The sequence below is a fragment of the Oryzias melastigma genome, linkage group LG19, assembly GCF_002922805.2.
Source record: "Oryzias melastigma strain HK-1 linkage group LG19, ASM292280v2, whole genome shotgun sequence".
In the NCBI taxonomy this organism is placed as follows: Eukaryota; Metazoa; Chordata; class Actinopteri; order Beloniformes; family Adrianichthyidae; genus Oryzias; species Oryzias melastigma.
In genome coordinates, this window is record NC_050530.1 from 4,023,622 (window position 1) to 4,047,315 (window position 23,694).

Here is a 23,694-nt window from a genome sequence, read left to right on the forward strand (position 1 = left end):
TTTGAGTTTAGCTCATATTTAAGCAACACACTAAATATTTTAGCAAAAATTGGCATGTATTGGGATTTTTAAGCAATTTTACAACACATTTTTCAGAAATTTAGGTCAACTTTAGCGCACGTTCGTAGTTCTTTAACGATATCTCTAGTCTTTCTAGCAAATTTAACATTTTGCAAATAGCTTTTGCTTTTTCAGCAAATCCCTGCAGCAATTAAAGTAAATTGCATCATCATTTTCAGCAAAAAAGCTCATCAAGTTTTTGGTGTAACACCAGTCACTATTATTTTGCCATATAGGTACAGGTTTTAATAGAATCTATCATTTTTTTGTTCCTTGGATTGACTTGATCTCAATTTAATCCATACACAAAAGTCTGATTGAATTTAGAGATAAATTACTGTAATATATGAAGTTTATCTTATATTTATAATTAACATAAACATAGTCAGGTTGGTGGCCTCATCTTTTAATGTTTAAGAGAAAATATAAATAACATTTTAATGAGTTTTAGACAAAATTTATGTCTAAACTGGCTCCAAATGTTTATTCAGCAAAAAAATTCTAATTTATAGAAACTTGTAAAAATGAAATTTAAGGATTTTCCTACAGGAAAGATAAAGAAAGAAACTTTGGCTCACAATTAAGTGAGTTTATTTTAAATATATATTTCCCTGAAAGATAATGAGCCTTAATTGAGTTCTTAGTTAATCATTTTTACTATTTCCACAATGTTTCATTTTTTTTAAATACATTTCATACAGAATCATTTTAATTTGGAAAAAAAAGATTTTTCAGAAACTAGAAGCTTAAATAAATCAAATGCCATCTTCAGCCTCGTTCATTAAACGCGTCCATGGCCTAAAAAAGTTTGGGACCGCTGTTGTAAAGCACCAGGTGTTTGTAGAAAATAGTATTATAGTGATTAAAAAGCATCAAGAAATGTCAAATATTCTAAAGAAAACGGAAACAGTCCAGATTTGGTCAGAAGAATTCTTCTTTAGAGACTCGACCCTCCGACCGGCTCAGGAGGTGTTATTTAAAGACTGGGAGGGGGGCAAACAGGTTGACCACTAAGTGGGAAGTAGATACTGTGTTCATAGATAAAATGCTCGAGTCCTCTCAGACTTCTGTGGTGCCAAAGGGTTTGGTTCAGGTTTTGTGAGTAGATAGCTACTAACATACTACTATAACACTCACATTTACAATGGAATTTACATTTTAAAAATAAGAAAATTCCCTTACACTATGCACTGATGCTGTGTTTATTGGTCCTGGCAGGTGTGGCCAATATCCCTTAATCAGCATCTGATTAATAGGCCACAAACGTAAAAACCCAAATATTGGAGCAAATATGTATTGATATATAGACATACGTATTGACAAATAAAAATAATAAATTTCACTAGTATTAACCAATTTTTTTTTTACATTTTAACACTAATTTTTTTAAACAATATTACCTAGTTAATGATCATTATCCAAAGAAGTAAGATAAATCCTATGCATTATTCTGTACCTTTTAAACATGCTCTTGAATCTGGACGAAATAAAAATACATTAAAATGTAATTTTAGTAGATTTAAAATGTGATCTCAGTTTGGGTTAAAGAAGTAACCATCTGAAAACATGTTTGCATTTTAAGAATTAACGTTAAAATGAAAAATCTGTTGTTTAAATGTACGTTTAATCTCTGTCAGCTGCTATTTTTTCTGTTTTTAATGCATATTTTTATAGATTTTATTGCCTTTTCTTGAGATTTTAAAAGGTCCTTTCAAATAAAGTGATTGTAATTTATAAAAAATTAAATGTCTTATTTTTTACAAAATTGCTTTTTATTGCATAGAAACACCACCTCAAAAATTTGATGTGATTTGACACATTTTTTTTATAATTCTGACTAACTTTCTTTGCCCATTTTCGTTTCTTGCTAACATTCTTTTCATTTATCATTTATTTTTTATTGTTTTTTGTAGATTTTTTTTTTCTCAAAATCAACCGTCCCTTTTTTTGTCGTCTTTCTAACCAGAAGAGCGTCTTCAATCTTCTTTCTGGCGGCGTGTACGCAGACTCCCCGTTTCACGTTAGCATCTTCAGCCGCCGTTGCTCGTTCTTGCTCCTTCCAGACCGCCAGGCTTTTCATGCAGATAATTGAGATGATAGGCTGCCGCTTTGAAGTCCGTTTTGCCGGTTGGCGGCTGATGAATTCCAGTGAACACATTTAAATTCTGCTTTCATCTTTTCCGTTTTTTTTTTTCTTTTTTAGAGCAGCTAACATTTTACTGATGATAGTTTCTGTTTGGAGAGGTTTTAGAGGAGGGAGGCTATGTTCAACCAAGACAGGGGATGGGGCGTTCAACGCCACAAGGGCTTAATTGATTCCATTATCATATAAACGGGGCTAAAGCAGAGAATTGACTCAGACTTTGGGTGACTTTTCTTGTATTCGTAGCTCGCTGCAGCATCGTTTATCCTGTCAGTTTTCAGCCATTATAGGTTTTGAAACAACAAAGGAACTCGACAGGGAAAGGGCTTTTATTAACCCATAAATGCTGACATGTTAGAATGTGAAGCCATTTAACAGTGTGTAAAACATATTAAACTGCTAAGGAGTTAGATACTATAGATGCAGTACCACCACCTTTTTTGCCCTCCTCATCAGCATCTCCTATAAAAGAGACCAAAGCCTTTCTCCTCCTCTGGTAAACATGTGTCTCTGTTGCCCCCTAGTGGACAACTCAGTAACATACTTCTTTTTCTGATCTAAACATGTTTAGAAATGAAGCAGCCAACTAAAAGTGAACTGCTGGATAAAAGGCCTTCCTCAAAAAACAAGAAAGGCCGGGATAAGGAAGAGCAAGACGAGGAGAATGCAGGAGTCAAGACGGTTAGAGCTGGACTCAAATCCAGGTGGGAGCGCCGCCACGGAAGCAGCAGCGCAACCATGTGCCAAGTCTGCAACATCCAGCTGAACTCCAGCGCTCAGGCACAGATCCACTACAGAGGGAAGACTCACCAGAGGAGGCTGCGGCGGCTGGCGAAGGCGGTCCGGGCAGGATGCACAGGTTTGGGCTTTTTCTGTTGCTTTTCTGCTAAAAAGAACAAATTTATCCATTTAAAGTTGGTAACATTTGTGAAAGTCCGACCTTTGAGACTGCAATTATCCCAGAGAAAATTAAGAAAGTTTAAGAAGTTGTCTCCCCTTCTGACTTCAGTTTGTAAAAAAAAAAATTCTGAAGGAAGTTTCATGTTATATACTCATTTTTAACGTATGAAGTTGTCCGGTCACGTGTTGAATAACCCACTTTCTTTAGAATCACCCTATGACAAATTAAAAAACAAAAAGATTCCCAGTAGTGTTTTAATCATGATTGTGAAGTTTTTAACTTGAATCCTTCAACCTAAATGTCATAAAAATCCTTATTTCATGTTGATTTGAAGAAGGGGTGCCACGATTAGTTGACTAATCGACAACTAATCGACTATTAAAATAGACGACGACTAATTTAATAGTCAATTAGTTGTTGCATTATATTTTATGGTGTCAAAGTGTAGTAAAGTTGAAAGTTATGATAGCATTATGCTAGCTATTGTAGCTAATTTAGACTTTTTTGTTTGTTTGTTGGCTAATATTTCAGCTACATGCAAGCTATTTTGGCTAATTTGGGGATTTTTTTTCTGTTTTTATTTTATTTATTTATTTATTTATTTGCTAATTTGGAGTCTACTTTATATTTTAGCTACATGCTAGCTAGTTTGGCTAATTGGAGAATTTTTCAGTTTTTTATTTTTGCTAATTTGGAGTTTAGCTTATATTTTAGCTACTGTACATGCTAGCTATTTTGGCTAATTTGGGATTTTTTTTGTTTTTTAGGCTAATTTGAAATTTAGCTAATGATTTTTTTCTATTTTTTTAGGCTAATTTTGCATTTAACTAATATTTCAGCTTGCTATCACCTTTAGCGTTTTCAGCTATCAGCTTCAATGATTTTAGCTATTAATTTCAGTATCTTCAGCTATCAGCACTAGCATCTTCAGTGACCATATTCAGCTTATAGCATTCACACTAATATTATCGCAGGTACTACTATATATCTACTTTTTACTTAGTTTAAACCTAATGATAGTTAGGATGTGTGCTTTACATCCAGTTTGCGCTTGACCTGATTAGCTGACTAATCGGAAAAAATAATCGGTCATCAGTCGACTATTAAAATAATCGTTTGTGGCAGCTCTAATTTGAAGCCACTGTTTCCAAAATCTCCCTTTATTTGGGCGTGGCCTTTGAGTTGAGTAGCCCCGCCCTTTCTGAGGATGATAGCTGTAAATCTTCCCTATTGCTACAAAAAATAAAATAATAACGTTATTGGTGCAATATAAAAAGTGAAACATTGGATCAATTAACGACATTTCTGTAATTTGTTACATTTAAAATATTAGTTTGTATCAAATTAAAATTTTGAGTTAAAATCAGCTCCACATTTTAATTTGATGAAAACTAATGACTTTAAATGTAACTAATTATATAATTTTTGTTAATTGATCCATTGTTTTGCTGTTGGTGCAGTGGTTAGCGCTCAAGGCAAGATGGCTGCGGTTCAAGTCCCGACTGGGGGACCTGAAACTCTAACTGGGGACCTTTCTGTATGTTTTCACCGGGGACTCCGGCTTCCTCCCACCGTCCAAAAACATGCTTCATAGGTGAATTGGTGACTCTGAATTGTCCACGGGTGTGTGATTGAGGCCCAGCGACAGGCTGGCGACCTGTCCAGGGTGTGTCCTGCCTTCAACCCCGAGTGGCCGGGTTAAGTGACCCCAAAATGAATTTAGAAAATAGATGGATGGGAAGGTTGAATTAGGTCGGCATTTATATAGAAACAGAAAAAGTTCCTTTGTGTTGGAAAAAAAGACACAATATGATCAATCTTTTTGCCCTGAAAGATAACCGGAGTGTCAAAATGTCTTTCTATTCTTTAAAAAAAGAAAAAACCTAGTCTGCAAAAAAATAACGACATAAGATTGTTAAGGTGCACCATTTTATTTATTAAAGTAACCCTATAAATGTGCTTAGAAGAGGCTGGTTATGAGGAATTGGACTAAAAAAATAAAAAAAATATTTAAAAAAATCAAAACACACTAACTAAAAAAACTAAAAAGTTTATTTGGGTTTTAAATGTGTTTTTACTATTTTTTTCCCTTTCCCATATTTTAATCATTTGATTTCTGCCATTCATTAAAACCTTTACTTTGAAAATCCCAAAATTTATTACTGCAATTTAAACAGTTTAAGCTGACAAAAAGAAAAAAAAAACTTGTACCCAAAATAATAATTTAGTTTAGGTAATTTTTAGTCAAATGAAAAAAAAAAATCTGCAGCAATCTATATTTTAACATTAACTATTAACTATAATTCAGAATCCACCAAGGTATGTCAATTAAAAAATAATAAATTTTCGATTTCATATTTACAGCTTTTACAAAAAATGTTTTTTTGTAAGTTCTTGGGGGGAAAATTTAAAGAAAGTTTGTAACTTTACAGCTTATATGGACAAAACTGGGGTTAAAAATAAAATTAAATGAAGATTTTGATCCAGAAAAAAAGCTTTTTGTTCTCTAAGTTTGAAGTGTTGCTTAAACATCTCTCCTTAGTGAAAACCGTTGATAAAAAACAAAAAGTACATGAAGAGATTTATAAAATCTGATTCTCTCTGAATGTATTTATGATTCCTGAAGAGCTGCTGGTGTTGGTATCACACCTGCTCTGATGATGGACCATTAATCACCTTCAGTCTGCAGCACCTGTGTCACTCCACACGCTGACCAGCTCCATCAATCTGCATTTGGGGCCAAAAAGTGCCTCTAATGAACAACTGGCCGATGAAATGTTGTTTAAATCATGATTAATGAGTCTGTCTGTCACACATATTTACCTCTTCCAAACTAGCAGCACATTAGATTAAATTACCGTCACAGCCACAGTTTCATTTGTCCCCTGATCTGAATGTTAGCTTTTCATCATCTGAATGTTATCGACTGTTTCTGCGTCAGATAATAACCTCTCCACATCATCATTCTTACTTTAGAGTTCAATCTATTTCAAGGTGAGACGGGGCGGCACATGTTGACTTGTTGGGAAACATGGATTCTTACATGCAAACTTTTTGTGTTCACGCTTTTCGTTACTTTTACTCTTTTACACGGTGAATTTTTAAGAATCATCAAATAATGAATAATTATTTAAATATTTTCATTGTAAATAATAATTTAGTGTGTTTTATTTATTATCTATCTGCTTTTTTAAGAGTTAAGATAACTTAATTTCCATTTTGTGGGATAAATAAAGTTCTGTTCTATTCTATTTAATGCATTTTACTCTTTAATGCGAAATACCATTCTGTTTTACGCATTTCCATTAAAAAAACAATCATTTTGCTAAGGAAGCAAGATATTTAAACTATTTAAATGTAAAAGTTTCCTTAAATTCTATCAAATATTTAATCAAATTAAAAAATTCGTACAGTAAAATGTGATTAAAAGTATGTTTTTTTTGCATGAAAACTACAAGAGAAAACACTTTTAAAGGAAAAATATGGAATGTATTTCTTTAACTGAATTAAATTGTATTTGTTTTTCATAAAAAGCTGCTCAAATGATTAAAAGTCAACAAATATTTAATTTAACTAAAAAAAATCCAACTGAAAAGTTGTAAATCTTTAGTATTTGCTGTTCCAATGTAAGTATCAACTATTATATTAATTATTTGAAAGTTTAGTTTTATTATTGAGAAAACAAAAAGATTAGGATTGTTAGGGTCAATTAATGAGCAACAGACAATTAAAAATTCCCCCTATTTTCGATTTTGTAATGAAAAATCTTTCTCAGTTTTCACTTTTTCACCATTAAATTCAGCTTTTTCATCTAAATCAGTGAAATTAATAATTTTTATTATGTTCTTACAGTTTTGTTTTAGTACTTTTCTCTTTTCTTGAGCAATAAATTAGATGTGATAGTAGCTTTAAGGCTGAAATACACAAACGCTGCCTTTTTACACCCACACAAAACACTTCCTGTTGTTGTTTGCCACGTTTATGATTACAGATCCACAGAACAGCAGAGCTTGATTTACTCGCCACATTCCAGGCCTGGTGATGAAAGTGGAGCAGATCTTTTGTCAGAATGATGTGTGTATTTTTGGACCGCTGTAGATGATTTGTTCCACGTTCGTCACAGTCCACATAAACTGGTAAAGAAAACAGCCGGAAAGAAACGATTAGAAATGCTGAGCTTTGATGCAGAAATAATATTATTTTTCTGCATAAATGTTTTTGCAGCATTTTATTATAATCTCTGAAAGGTTGAACTCTACATGTTTTTTTTTTATTTCTGTCAAAGACAAGTTTAACAGCACTTAACTATGGTGGTGATGCAAAATAAAAAGTAAACTGCATCCACTGCTTGGTATAAATACCATGGGAGTGCCAAAAAAATGTGTCCTTCAAAGCTAAAAACATAGTGTAGTTTTAAAAATCTTGATATACCAAGAAGTTCTAGTATTTTACTTTAAGGCCTCATTTTTATAAATTAAAAAAAAGTCCCAAAAGCCAAATTCCATGACCGGGGTTTTGGCCGCCGAGGCACTGGCCTTCGACAACCACCCAAACCACAATGCACCGGCCCCTTCAGAGCTCTCCTGCAGGTGGTGGGCCCACTGGGGAGTGATCCCACGTCGCTCCTTCGGGTTGGATCCGACCGGGGCCCGTGGGAGGAGCCCCGGCCACCAGGCGCTCTCCTCCGAGCCCCAACCCCAGGCCTGGCTCCAGGGTGGGGCCCTGGTGACACCAATCCGGGCGACGTAGCGGTATCTTTGGTGTTGTTACTCATAAAGGGGTTTTGAACCGCTCTTTGTCTGGCTCGTCACTCAGGACCTGTCTGCCATGGGAGACCCTACCAGGGGCAAAAGCCCCCGACAGCATAGCTCCTGAGATCACTCAAGCACTCAAACCCCTCCACCACATTAAGGTGGCGGTTCAAGGAGGGTCAAGTCAATCCTTAAAGCCAAACTCCAATAAAAATGTGATTTTTACTTTGATGTCCCTTTAGGGGCTCCGTACCAAGGCAATAAGCAGCAGGTAAAAAAACTTTTTTTTTTCTTCTTTTTTTAGGCATTTAAAGTGTTAAAAAATGAAGGAACTTCAAAATTTTACTTTCAAATCATGTTTTTGTAAATTAAAAAAAAAATGTACATCAATTTTTTTTTAGAAAACATGCAAAATCCTACATTTTCATGAACAAATGTTGAACTGTAACCTCATTTAAACCAAAAGTCAACACGATGTAAATTAAAATAAAAGATTTGAAATTTTAAAATACATTAAAATAAGTAGAATAGAAATATTTCATCACAAAAACAACGTTGAAGCTAAACCAAACATTAAAGTATGAAGAATGAATAAATCAAACACTTTTCCTGAAAATGTTAAATGTCTTGCTTTATAAGTGGTAAAAAAATTAAACTATTATCTATATATTAAGTAATATGTTTAATAATAGTCTTTGATTGGTAAGCAGGAGGAAAAACAAAACAAGACTAGCAGAATATGACAATCATTCACACAGTACGGCAGTAAAAGCTTTACTCTCTGCTGCCAGCTGAACTAACGTTCTTTTTATTTAGCCTCCAGAAGAGATTGCACAAATGAAAAGAGATTTTATTAGACTGAATCTCACTGGGAGCCTTTAGAAAGTGGAACAGAGCAAATCTCTTCTTTTGTTCCAGTCATTTCAGTTCAGGTTTATGCTGTTTCACATTCGCAGTATAAAGTCAATGAATGACGTCCTTACAGACGGCCCTTTTAGGTTAATCCCACATCGGTCTGATCTAAAAAACATTGTGGTCATTTGACATTTCCCCTTTCACATAATCTGTCTGAATGGACTGTTATCAGAGACTGAAACTCACTACTTCTGATGTTTTTCTTTTAAAAAAGTCATAAAATGAAACATTATTTGAGCTGTGAAGATTTAAAAGCCTCCAAACTTTTGATTTTTGGTGCAGTTTTCCCGGTTTGAATGAACAGACATTAAAAACTTGATTAAAACAAATCATTTTAATCCAGAATTAAAAGATATTCTTTCTTCAAATTAAAAAAATATATAAAAACAAATATTTTTGAGGTTGTCTTAAAGGGGCCATACCATGAAAAATATGTTTTGTGCTTAAAGTGGTATTTTGATTCGTTCAATCATTTCTGAGTATTCCTCTAAAAACCTCTCAACAGCAGCCCCTCCCATACCCACAAAAACGGGCAGGTCCTCACATGCTGATGTCACAAGGTGAGAACCGCCCCCTTCAGGAAGAGTCTGCTCCGCCCACAGGCTAACACAAACACTTTCTCTGCGAAGGTAGCGGTGAGCGGCTGTCTGTGTTGTGAGCTAGTTGAGCGATGGCCAAGACGCCCTCATTACGTTTAGGGATCAAACCTCGTGAAGGAACTTCTGGTGAGGAATCTACACGGCAGGTTGGGATGGATCCAGAACGAATCCGTGAATGGCGCAAGCAGATGGGATATTGGGAAGACGGCCGAAGAAAGGGAGATGACTATTTCCTGGTCGAGAAAGGAAACAGACTATTTCCTGGTGGAGAAGGGAAGCCGGCTGTTTCCTGGTGGAGAAAGGGAGTAGAGTATTTCCTGGTGGAGAAAGGAAACAGACAATTTCTTGGTGGAGTAAGGAAACAGACAATTTCCTGGTGGAGAAAGGGAGCAGGCTATTTCCTGGTGGAATAAGGGACCCAACTATTTCTTGGTGGAGAAAGGAAACACAATTTCTTAATGGAGAAAGGGAGCAGACTATTTCCTGGTGGAGAAAGGAAGCAGACTATTTCCTGGTGGAGAAAGGAAACAGACTATTTCCTGGTGGAGAAAGGAAGCAGACTATTTCCTGGTGGAGAAAGGAAGCAGACTATTTCCTGGTGGAGAAAAGAAATACAGACTATTTCCTGGTGGTGAAAGGGAGCCGACTATTACCTGGTGGAGAAAGGAAGCAGACTATTACTTGGTGGAGAAAGGGAGCAGGCTATTTCCTGGTGGACTAAGGGACCCAACTATTTCTTGGTGGAGAAAGAAAACAGACTATTTCCTGGTGGAGAAAGGAAGCCGACTATTTCCTGGTGGAGAAAGGAAGCAGGCTATTTTACTGGTGGAATATGGGACCCAACTATTTCTTAGTGGAGAAATGGGACCCGACTATTTCCTGGTGGAAAGAGCAAGCATCGAATTGGGAGAACTGGTTCGAATGTGGATTATTGAGCAAAGGCACAAAGGTGTGCATGAAAAAGAATTTTGATACGGAGATTGATGATGCTTAAAAGAGAAAAGAAACATTCACATCTAAAACAATGTTCTCATCATTTCACTAACTCCTGAGATCATTTTAAAGAAAAAAAATGATGTTTTATTTGTGGATGACACGCTGATGAGGACAGCTCTATGCTGATGTCATGAAGTGGGTGGCACCCTCAAGTAGGGAAAGGCGGAGCCTTAGAGATCAAGTCGTTTTACTTTTGATAATGAAAATAGTTCACAAAAATATTTCATAAATAATTATTTTTTTAGTGTTACAAAGGTAATATATGATCATATATATAGATATAGTTTACTCTGACAGACTTGAGATAAGCATGGTATGGCCCCATAAACCAAACTTTCTCAGTAGAAGTTCTTCATATTAACATGAGTTTTGCACACCAGCATACAGAAGTTGCGATTCCTGGAATCAAAGAAGCAATCTTTTTAGCATTTGGAAGTACAGCAGATAATTACAAGAACATGAAACGGGACATTCATCAGCTGGACGTTTGTGCTTTAACTTTACCATATGAAAAAGCAGAGCCTGCTGCAGAAACATCTCAGATCCCACTTGATTTGTCACCAGATTATCTTGTGCAGGGCTTCAGAAAGTGGCACTAATGCAGGAAAAGGAGTTGATATCAGCTAATGCTCACGTCTCCTCAGAGTTATGGTTGAATTGGCGTCTTTGCTTTGACTGCATTAATTTATTTAGGTTGTTTCTTATTTTTTTTTTGCTAATAAAGTGATTTTTTTTGTGCTCTAGATTTCTATGTTTTGGGATTGTGCTTAAACATTTAACAGGGACTCAATATAACATTTTGAGCCAATTATTTATGTTCAAAAGCTCAATCAGGGTGCTAAATTTAAAACAATTAAAACCCAAATGTTCTGCAATAATTAAATGTGGATTAATTTATGAAGTGTTAAAGATTTTCAGATTCCATGTCCATAAATGGAGGTATCCATGGTCCGTGTTTTTCCAGGTGCGTTACAAAAAAGAATGATTTGTGACGCTAACATGCGATCATTCTGCTCCAGGCCATCTCTCTGCACTTCCAATGCAGAAGCCTGAAATCAAGTGTAAAACTGTCAAGATGTGTCAGCGTTCAGCCTCCATGCAAACCTGATTCAAGTGGACAAGGAGCCAGTGAGGAGCACACAGGGACGACACAAGCTGCCGACGTGTCTTCCTGTGTGTTTGCAGTCTTTAGGATTCTTTAGATTTAAGGAGATGATTTGGATTGAGGGCTTCAATTGGACTCTTGTATTTTTAGCATATACCAAACAAGCATCTTTGCTAAATAAGATTTTATTCTGAAAATCCATTTTTTTTGTTAATTCTGATCATTCAGAATATGTCACACAAAGAAACTAGGCATTGATAGGGCTGTGGATCCTTACTTAAACTTGCAAAACTACACGAACGATCGCGAGTCCGAAATTCTGGTATATGTGTTTGCACAGACTTTCCATTGAAAGTGGACACTTGTACTCGAGTCAGCACTGCCAGTGTGTATGGATCTTTAAGATGACTGTTTTAGAGATGCATTCCTTATACAGCTTCATACCATCCTAGCAGACATTTGACCTCACATAATTAATCACAAGATTTATGTAAAATACTTGATGAATTAGTTAAATGCTAAATTAGCCTAAAAACTGAAAAAGTTAACCAGAACAGCTAGCATGAAGCTGAAATATTAGCTATACTCCAAAATACCCTAAAAACGATAAAAGCCTAAATTGGCCACAATAACATGCATGCAGCTAATATATTAGTTAAATGCTAAATTAGCTTAAAAAACTGAAAAAGCCTAAATTAACCAAAACAGCTAGCATGAAGCTGAAATATTAGCTATACTCCAAAATACCCTAAAAACGATAAAAGCCTAAATTGGCCACAATAACATGCATGCAGCTAATATATTAGTTAAATGCTAAATTAGCTTAAAAAACTGAAAAAGCCTAAATTAACCAAAACAGCTAACATGAAGCTGAAATATTAGCTAAACTCAAAATGAGTCTAAAAACTGAAAAAGCCTAAATTTGCAAAAAAAAATCTACCATGCAGCTAAAAAAAAATATTAGCTAAACTCAAAATGAGTCTAAAAAACGGAAAAAAGCCTAAATTAGGAAGAAAAACTACCATGCAGCTAAACAAATATTAGCTAAACTCCAAAATACCCTAAGAACAATAAAAGCCTAAATTAGCCAAAAAAATTGCATGCAGCTAAAGTATTAGCTAAACTCCAAATTAGCCTAAAAAGCGGAAAAATGCCTAAATTAGCCAAACTAGCTAGCATGTAACTGAAATATTAGCTAAACTCCAAAATAGCCAAAAAAAAACTCAATGACAAAATAGTCCAAAAAGCTAGCAACACCACTATAAATTTCAACTTTACTACACTCCGACTCCATATAATATAAAGTAACGACTAATCGACTATTAAATAAGTCGTCGACTATTTTAATAATCGATTAGTCGTCGATTAGTCGACTAATCGTGGAAGCCCTACCGCCCATTTCACGTAGTCCGCCTCAATAATCCATGTTATAATCGGGGGGTTCTGGCAGTGCAGACTCTTCCTGAAAGGGGCGGTTCTCACTTTATGACATCATCTTGAGACGACCCGGTCGTTTTCGTGGGTTGGGAGGGGCTGGTGCTCAAAGTGCAGGTTTTTAGAGGAAGACTCAGAAATCCGTGAACAGATCAAAATACTGTTTTGTTGTTGTTTATAAAGAGAAATGAACAGTATAAAGACCAGCTCAGTGGCCTTGTGGTAGAGTGTCCACCCCTGAAACTGGAAGGTTGTGAGTTCAAATCCCGGCCGAGTCACACCAAGGAGTCTAAAAATGGGACCCAGTGCCTCCCCGCTTTGCTCTCAGAATTAAGGGGTTGGATTGGGGGGTTAAACTACCAAATGGTTCCTGTCTGCAAGTCACCGCTCCCCCAGAGAATTTGGAGAACAAATTTCACACACTTAGGTGAATAACAACTAATGGGACTTTAACTTTAATACACTTAAAATCTCAAAACGTTTATTTTTGTATGATATAGGTCATAGTTTATATGTATATATTGTCATTGTAGATATGTGTGTGGGTATATTTATGTTTATAGGAGTATATGTGTTTGTGCATGTGTAGGTGTATGTGGGTATATAAATATATATATATATTTGTGTGTACTTATTTATATTAATTAGTCCTTTATTTCGAACAATGCATACAAAGTACATGGCAAAAAACAAGAAAACGACAGAATAAAAAAAAAAAATATTAATAAAAATATTACACCACAATTTTGTAGTTCGAAATAGAGTCGGAAGAAGTTTAAAAAACTTTTTTAATCCTACCCCTAACGATATATCTCTATTTTACCTTTAATATAAAGTATTTCAGAAATGGAAATTAAGTACCCTTTTTTCTTTTTTCATCAAACATCTGTCCATATAAAAAATATATATATAATTATTTTTATATTTGCTATATTTTTTTAAATGTATTACATGTCAATATCAATTTATTAACGAATTACTTGTAATTATTCATATATTTAGTAAATTTCGTATGTTTTTTCTTGCTACTTTTTTGCCTTTTTGTGTTGCCATAACAAATTAATTTATCCTTTGTGATATGAATAACTCAATTCAATTTCAAACAAAATTGTTTTTTCAGAACCTATTTCAGTAAAATTATCTTTTTTCTTTTCTTTTCTTTTCAAAACACTCAATAGCTTTATTTTGAAGATGAGAACCAACATTTTATTTTGGAAGATTTATTTACCGTCGTACATTCAGTTTGTTTACTTTATATACTTAAAATCCTCCATTATTCTGCTTTTTGGAGCCATAGTCACATTACCTAAAGAGTATTTCTACTCTACTACATTTTAAAGATCGTGAATCGCCGATCTCTTACCTGACAAATATTTGTACTCGCTTACAAGTATTCGGATACTCTGTTTAGTCGATCATACAATCACCATTAGAAACGGTAAATAAAACAAACAAAATCCATCGAGTATTGGCCTAAATGCATCTTTAATCCAACTGCCAAAAGGTTTCGTTCAGCTCCAAACAAACAAAACGCTGATAACTAGCAAACACGCAGCTGCTTTTTCAAATTAAATCCAAGCCGTCTTCGGCTGAACTCAGCTGTTTAATTAAACCGGCGATCATATCAGTCACACGCTTGTGTTGGAGGGAAAAAAATAATGACTTTGCACCACATGAGCAACTTCTGCAAACCTGGAGGGTTGAAGCATCGATTGTAATCAGATGTTATTGCAGGATGTAAAACAGCAGCAGGTGACCTCAAGATGAGCAGTTGATCATTTAGATTTGGGTTTTTGAAATGGTTTCTGAGGAGTAAAAAAACGACCTTTGAGACTGAATTTGGGTCAGCAGAGGAGTACGAGTGAGAAGGAATGAGACGCGTTTCTTGTTGTTAACAGCCACTCGTGCTCCAGCTCCCTCTCCTTCCTCCTCCCTCAGCCTCCTCTTCCTCCTTCGCTCTGCCTCACAGAAGATGCACTCGCTCCTCAGATGCTTCCGATTTACAACCGTCGTTCCACCGTATCAAAGGTTGGGATTTCATCACCTTTTGGAGAGAATAAACCGGAGAAAATTCTTTTAAGGGAACGCGTGTTCAACTTTTTTGACAGGAACCGAACGTGGAGATGCTGCTGGGTAAGACTCTTTCAGCATCTCCTATTCTGGTTGGACTTGGACCGGTTTTAACGATTCAATTCATTGTTAATTTTGGTTCATCTTGATCCAATTTGAATTCGATCTAACATTCAACCAGTGTGACTCCGTGATCAGGGTCTTAAAAAGTCTTAGAAGTCTTGAATTTGGAAATAAGGCATTTAAAAAGTCTTACATTTTGAATTCTTGATCTTAAAAATAGTGCAATTTCAACCTTTTTCCATATGACTTTAAAAACTTTAGACATTAACTAAAATGTTTTTGTCTTTGTTTGCAACAAATTGGAAATAATTCGAATATTTCCAGTTGCTGAATGTCTCTACATATTTGTCTATGTCCATATTTCTGATCAATTCCTTTTACTTTGACCAATCTCCAATTCTGCATTATGCATTGGTAATTATTTTTTTTAATAATTAGATTCCGTTTTGTTTCATTTAACCAAAAGAAAAGGTCAGAGAAAATTTGTTTGATTAGTTATCGATGGTTTCCAAAATGTGAGCAATGAAGCAATGAGGGTTTCTGAAGTCTAGTAATTGTAATTTAATAACTGAAATCTGAAATGTAATTTATGTTACTCCAAGTAATTGTTCTGAAATTCAAGTTTTTTTTTTTTTTGTCGTTTTACTTTTAGTCTTAAAAAGTCTTAAATTTAACTCAACAAAACGGGAAGAAACTCTGATAAATACCTGAACAGTGTAGGTGAAGTTTTCCAGATTCCTTGTATTTCTTTCAAGATAATCAAATGTGCACAAACGAACAACATAATCAGTTAAATCGATTAAACGTTACCTTTTTGGGGTTTTATTCGTCTCTGTGCTCACCTGCCTCGTCACTTCCCATCATTTGTCAAGGACAAACTCGCCGCCTGCCTCCAATCTGCCTCGATTTGCTTCACAAACTGAGGCGTTATTTATTTATTTTTTCAACTGACCCCTTTTGATGAAGTGCGAGGGATCGGGCCGACGCCACGCCGCCGTTCCCCCAGATGTGTCAAGTCATTTGAAGACTGCTGCTATCGCCGAACAGATTGCTGGCAATTATGTCTTTGCCTCTCTGGGGAAATCTGCTCAGATTAGCTCACATAATTAGGGGCTGTTAAAGATAAAAGCAGTGCTGTGAAAGGCTATTTGTTTGTGTTTATGCTTTTAACTTTAATCAAATGTTTATTTAGGATGTTCAGATTTAAATATTTAGCACTTTGGTAGATTGAGACCCGCATACTTTTAGAGGAACGAGTAAAAAAATAAACGTAAATTAAGGTACAAGTGTGTAAAATATTAAAGGAGGAGGAAATAAATATACATTTTTTCTTTTTTGTGAAAGAAAAAGTAAAATTGAAAGAATTATTTATTGTTTTTATAGGTTTTTAACAGTTTTTAGTTTCTTTTTATTATGATTACAGTAATAGTTTTGATTAACAGTTATTTTAGAGATGTTTTCAGATAGAAAAAAGCAAAAGACATGTTCTTTTTGCCTTGTGCTTTGGTGAAATTGGGTTATAAGTAATGACATTCACAAAAGTAAAGGAGCCATAACTCTAAACCATATAGCATTACCTGCAATGATGCTAGTGTGAATGCTGTAAGCTGAATTTTGCTGCTGCAGATGCTTAAATTGATAGCTAAAAACGCTGAAGTTGATATTTGTAGATGCTGAAGCTAATAACGGAAAACGCTAAGGCTAATAGCCAGTTAAAATATTAGCTAAATGTCAAATTAGCCAAAAGAACTTTGGTTAGCTAAAATGGCTAACTGAAACCTGCTGAAAAAATGGCTAAACTTCAAAATATCCACAAAAAAAACCTTAATTAGCCAAAACAGCTAGCTTGTAGCCAAAATATTTGCTAAACTCCAAAATATCCTAAAAAAAAACAAAGAAAAGTCTAGATTAGCCGAAACAGCTAAACATTAGCCTAACTCCAAAACAGCCTTAAAAACTTTTTAACAAAGGATCTAAATTACCCATAACAACTAGAATGTAGCCGAAATATTAGCTAAACTCAAAAATAGCCTAAAAACTGAAAAAAGCATATATAGCCAAAACAGTTAGCATGTAGCTGAAATATTAGCTAAACTCCAAAATAGCGTAAAAACTTGGTCTAAATTAGCCAAAAAAAGCTAGTGTGTAAATATTAGCCTAACTCCAAAATAGTCCAAAAAATTCTTAGTAAATGCCAAAATAGTCCATAAAACTATCAGAATGCCAATTTTTAAAACTTTAAAACTGTAACTTTTTAACATAACTATGAATAATAAAAAGGCAGGAATATTATTCCAGAATAAATCAACTTAAACCTTAAACAACTTTCAATATTTTACCCTCCATAAAATATATATTTCTTCAAATTTATGCAAGTTAGAAATGAGCGCAAGATAACATCGGGATATTAACAATAAATAAATAAAATTATATGGAAGGATGGACATAATCAGTCGGAGCACTATAGATCCGGCCCCTCGTCTGTACTTGGACGTGTTGTAGAAGCATGAAAACCATTTTCTCTGTTTCCACACACACCAAATGAAAATACAGAGTTCTTTAAACAGAAGATGAAGGCACAACAGTTGGAGAGAAGAGGAGTTTAGTGTTTTGCTGGTGGCCATGCTTTCACTGCAGCCACCTACTGTCAACAGCTTAGTTCTGATGTTGCAATGACAGTATGGTGTCTGTGTTCAGCAGATGAGCCGTGGACTTCACAAAAACTAAAAAACAGGCGCTACGTATATTTTACACATACTGTATGTGAATATTCGCGGAAAACGTAAGAAAAGTTCTTAAATTCTTCACTGATATATCATGAATGAACCATGTTAAAACCACAGAAGAAGTATGAATCGACCATGCAAAGAGCACGTAAACCTGCGCGTCATTGAATTTCTTCACTTTGACACGCTTCACATCCCATCAGCACCATAGACGGCACCTGTTGCGATTCCCCTGATCCACACCAGTTCTAAGTCAGCTGCTTGGTAGCCCGCCATTGGAGAGGGAGGGCGCTGTACCTGGCCGCCTCCCACAATCTGGCTATGGCATAGAGACCTCCACTCAGTATAGACTGCTGGAGAGGTGATAGAGCGGACGATTTATGTATTCGTCTCTCAATACGCCAATTGTGGACGAACCATGTGTGATTATCGCAGTTTATATAGAATTCATTAGTGATTTGTGCGTCAATAACTTGCGTTGTTTTCACTAGGGCTGGGTTGATAAAATCTATCAATCAATCTGAACTGATATAAGCTTAGTAGATCAGAAATCGATCCGTAAAAGTAGAGATCAATCTAACGCATAATGCTAGCTTGATGCTAAAGTATAATGGGATTTCCCATAGGATGGCTAATGCTAACAGTCCACGTCTTTCATCTTTAAGCACAGCTCTAATAAATAGACAATTTTGGTTCTTTTCTCATTAATTTTTAATTACTCTCGTAATTTTACGACTTTCTATCTCGTAAATGTGCAATTTTTTTCTTGTAAATTTATGACTTTGAATCTCGTAGATTTATGAGTTTTTTTCCTCTTATTTTTTTTTAGATTTAAAGTAATACATTTAGCCTATGACTTTTAAAGTAATAAGTTTACGACTTTATTCTCGTAATTTGACAGTTACAACCTTTTTCAAGTAAATTTTACAAGATTTGAAGTTGTAATTTTAATAATAATATAAAATGTTAAAATATATAAATAAATATAAATAATAAAATGTTCTTTATAAAGTGGCCCTAATACTCCGTCGCATGTGTGGTGCAGACCGCTAGCATGTCATTGTAGTAGCAGCTCCTCTTTTTCTTGCTCTACTTTTTGTATATCGTGTACAACAGGAAATGTATGTTGTTTGAAAGAATATTTCGGGTGTGAATGCTTGAAGACATTCGCTGAAACGAGCTCTTTATTGGTGCTTTCTCACATCGTCTTCATTTTCTGCTAATCAACTGTAGCTCCGCCCTAACCGTTCCGTTCAATTTTCTGATGGACCTACAACTTTCTTTCATGAAACACAAAATTTTGAACAGAACACAAAATCATGCAATTATCTCTTTGTATTTACTCTATCTTCTGTATATTTATGAACCATTTAGCTCCAGTTTTTACATTCTTTTAGGGCTGCCACGATTAGTCGACTAATCGACGACTAATCGACTATTAAAATAGTCGACGACTAATTTAATAGTCGATTAGTCGTTACTTCATATTAAATGGAGTCAGTGTAGTAATGTTGAAAGTTATAATGGTGTTATGCTAGCTTATTGGACTATTTTGGCATTTATTAAGGTTTTTTTAGGCTATTTTGGAGTTTTTATTTCAGCTACATGCTAGCTGTCTTTGCTAACTTATGCTTTTTTTAGGCTAATTTGTCCTTTAACTCATATTTTAGTTGGCTATCATGGCTATCAGCATCTTCAGCCATCGTCACTAGCATCTTTTGCGGCCAAATTCAGCTTACATTTCATCTATAATGATGCTAGTGTGAATATATATAGTTTTTAGTTAGTTTAAAGTGAATGATGGTTAAGATCTGTGTTTTACATCAACTTTGTGCATGACCCGATTAATCGACTAATCGGAAAAAATAATCGGTGATTAGTCGACTATTAAAATAATCGTTTGTGGCAGCCCTACATTCTTTCACTCGACTGTTTACAGAATTAACGTAATTCCAGCGTTTTCTGAGGCCAATAAAACAGCCTTGTGCCGATTTATATATTTATTTTAAAACTAAAATACATTGCCTATGTAAAGATAATGTATTGAACTGAATAAGAAATGCAAGCGACATATTTAGACGTACATTTAGGACTCAAACTCTAAAAATATGTGGAGTTCTAGATAAATAACTCACATTAACAGCAGATTTTATGATTTTTTACCAACTGATATGAATGTTTAAACTATATTCCGTTGTAAAATTGGCCAATTTAGCTTCAGCCTTGAAAAATCTTCCAAGGTGAACCCGTCTTCTGTCCTCCGCGGCCTCTCGTGTCCGACTCGCCACCAGACAGCGTCCCACATTTACCTCGGAGAGGGTCATCGACACAGAAAAGCTTCTAATTACCAAGTTCACGAAGCATGAAAAAATAAAAAAAAAGCTCTGCACACACTTTAAATACCAATGAGCGTTTGCTGCACATTTTCCAGCTGCCGTTCAGGAGTCCTGATTGGACTCTTATCTCAGTTCAACAGATGGTAACAGTTTATTTTTGAGTGCAGACGCGCAGCAAAAAGCAGGCATTAATCTTTCGGAGCAGCAATAATCTCTAAGTGCTTGTTCATCTTTGCAGCCAAAAATAAAAAAATAAAGATAACCATTGTGCCATTTCATAGCAACTGCGTTTAAAACTTCTATTGAAATCCTAAAACAAAGATATTTAATTAGCGCTTGTTTGCTAATTGTAAAAAATGTTATAGTTGCCAATAGAATTATCTTTTTGTTTAAAATAAAGTCTTTTTTGAAAAAAAAAATCAAATGATTGTAGGAGAAATGCCTGAAAAAGCTTCATTCCTGAAGCTTGTGGTCCTCAAACGCTTTTGTCACAATACATCTATTTAAAGAGCACATTCAATACATTTTTCCAGCAGATTCCAGCAGAGCTGTGAGTGGCGGTTTTAATGGACTCTAATTCCTCCTTCAGAGCACGTCACAAATGCCTATAGCACCGCGGCTGTTGTGTAAGCACTGAATGCCGTCGTCATTACTGCCAGAGCGCAGTGCGCCAAACACTTGTGTTTTATGACTCAGAAAAAGCTGTGTGCTATTATGGAGAGAAAAAGATAGCGTTTCAGTTTGACAGTGAGTGCACAAGCATGTAGAAATAAAGAATATAGGCTTCACTTTGCCAGAAACTCTATTGCTGTTTTGCTGATAGAATGCTAGAAACTAAAGAATGGTCTTATCTGCTAAATATAGGCTTATAGCAGGGATCCCCAAACTTTTCCTTGTGATGGAGAGCCGGGTCAGTTTGTAGGTTAACAGAAAAAGTGTAACAATCACAGCCTAAACATGAACATTTATGGCTTTCCAAAAAGACCACACAAATGATTCATTTCTCTAATCTTCACAGGAAAAAAATAATGCTAAAACATTTTAAAAACTAGATATATAGCATTAGCTGTGATAGATTAATAGCTGAAGATGCTTAAATTAATAGCTAAAAACACTGAAGCTGATAACTTAAAACGGCGAAGCTGATAGCTAAATAAAAAATATTAGCGAAGCGCCAAATTATCCAAACAAATCTAAATTTTTCAAAACAACTGAGATTTTAGCTAAACTCCTAATTAGCCTAAAAAACTGAAAAATGCCTAAATTAGCAAAAAACAGCTACCAGTACTATGTAGCTAGAATATTAGCTAAATGCCAAATTAGCCAAAAAAGGCTAAATTAGCCCTAAACAGCTAGCATGTAGCTGAAATATTAGCTAAATGCCAAATTAGCCCACAAAACTAAAAAAGGCTAAATTAGCCAAAACATGCTAGCATGTAGCTGAAATATTAGCTAAATGCCAAATCCGCCTAAAAAACTAGAAAAAACATCTTATTTAGCCTAACCAGCTATCATGTAGCAAAAATATCTGCTAAATGCCAAATTAGCCCCAAAAAGCTAAAAAAATGTCTAATTTAGCCAAAACACCTAGCATAAAGCTAAAATATTAGCTAAACTGCAAATTAGCCTAAAAAACTGAAAAAGACTAAATTAGCTAAAACAGCTAGCATGTAGCTAAAATATTAGCTAAATGCTAAATTAGCCCGAAAACTGAAAAAGCGTAAATTAGCCTAACCAGCTAGCATTTAGCTGGAATATTAGCTAAATACCAAATTAGCCCAAAAAAAATGGAATTTGGCCAAAACACCAAACAAGAAGCTAAAATATTAGCTAAACTCCAAGTTAGCCTAAAAAACTGAAAAAGCCTAAATTAGCTTAAACAGCTACCATGTAGCTGAAATTTTACCTAAACTCTAAATAGCCTGAAAAAATGGGAAAAATGTCTACTTTAGCCATAAAGGTTTGGGGGGCCAGGCCAAATGCGGATGAGGGCCGAACTGGCCCGCGGGCCGTAGTTTTGGAACCCCCTAGTTGTTTTTTTTCTATATTTCCTTATTTTAATTTAAATAACCTGCTGCCACTTAGGGTGTTTTCTAGGGCTGCTATGATCAGTCGACTAATCGACTATCAAAATAGTCCACTACTAATTTAATAGTTGATTTCGTTACTTTATATTATATGGAGTCAGAGTGTGGTAAAGTTGAAAGTTTTGATGGCATTATCTATTTTGGCTAATTCAGTATTTTTTCAGTTTTTAGGCTATTTTGTAGTTCAGCTAATATTTCAGCAACATAGTAGCTGTTTTAGTTAATTTAGGCCTTTTTTAGTTTTTTTAGGCTAATTTGGAGTTTAGCTAATATTTCAGCTACATTCTAGCTATTCTAGCTAGTTAAAACAAAACCAGATTAAACACTTGTATAAATTTTGAATGGTAGCTTTATTGCAATGAGCTCAAACACTAAAACATTCCCAACCAGACTGATGTGGACTAATGAAACAATAGTGTTCATTATTCTTCACTAATTAAGACTCTTTAACCTTTTTTATGGAAACTCAGACTCCTCCCCCTCCTCTCACTACAATACTGTAGGAACGATCATCTAAAGGTGTCACTTTCTGCTTTGTTCGTGACAAAATGCAATTAACAAGCGTCCCACCCTGCTGTGTTTCATGATTACATTCATACAAAATGACGGAGATCAATTTCACTTTTGTTCAGGAGGAGAAACCGACGTCTCCAGCATCATCCTGACTGAACCGTTTATCGCAGCAGGGAAACAAACTTCTCTTTTTCTCTGCCGTACAGCCACAGTTCACTGCGCGGCAATTCAATTAAAACTGTTGGTATTAGTGATAAACGAGTGGGCATGATGGGGTAAATAAAAATGCAATGTAGGTAAATCAAACTTGTAAATAAGCTGTAATTGAAAGGGTTTTGAGTTGTTGTCCAGGGTAAAGCAGGTGGCAAATTAAACATGCAGAATGAAATGAATAGAGGTTATCAGCCTAAACCAGGGGTCTGCAACCTGCAGCTCCAGAGTCACATGTGGCTCTTTTATCTCTCCATGGTGGCTCTCTGGCTGAAGAAAGATAAAATAATGGTAATTAAAAACAAATAGAGTTCTATTTTAGCTACATGCTAACGTTTTTTGCTAGTTTGTTGTCTACTGGGGATTGTAGGCTAATTTAGAGTTTAGCTTCTATTTTAGCAACAGGCTAACACTATTCACTAGTTAGTTTACTGAGGAATTTTAGGCTAACTTGGAGTACAGCTAGTAATTAAGCAACAAGCTAGCCTTTTTTTAGGCTAATTTAGAGTTTAGCTTCTATTTTAGCAACAGGCTAACACTTTTTACTAAATAGTTTACTTGGGAATTTTAGGCTAGTTTGGAGTTTAGCCAATATTTTTAGCCAAATCCTGATGTTTTCAGCTATTTTTTATCTACTGAAGTTGTTTTTTTATCATTTAGAATCTAGCTTCTATTTTAGCAACATGCTAAAATTTTTGTCTAATTTAGTTTACTGCAAAATTTTAGGCTGATTTTTAGTACAGCTAGTAATTAAGCAACAAGCTAGCCTTTTTTATGCTAATTTG

At 35.1% G+C, this 23,694-nt stretch overlaps 1 protein-coding gene across 3 annotated transcripts in view; it reads left to right on the plus strand.

The window, feature by feature from the left end:
* LOC112153950 (zinc finger protein 385C) overlaps positions 1 to 23,694 on the plus strand; it is a 71,428-nt gene that overhangs the window by 32,939 nt on the left and 14,795 nt on the right. For all 3 annotated transcript variants that reach the window (XM_024284433.2, XM_024284436.2, XM_024284434.2), the window contains exon 2: positions 2,775 to 3,062. In XM_024284433.2, the coding sequence (XP_024140201.1) occupies positions 2,775 to 3,062 (288 nt within the window). The remainder of the gene's footprint in view (positions 1 to 2,774; positions 3,063 to 23,694) is intronic.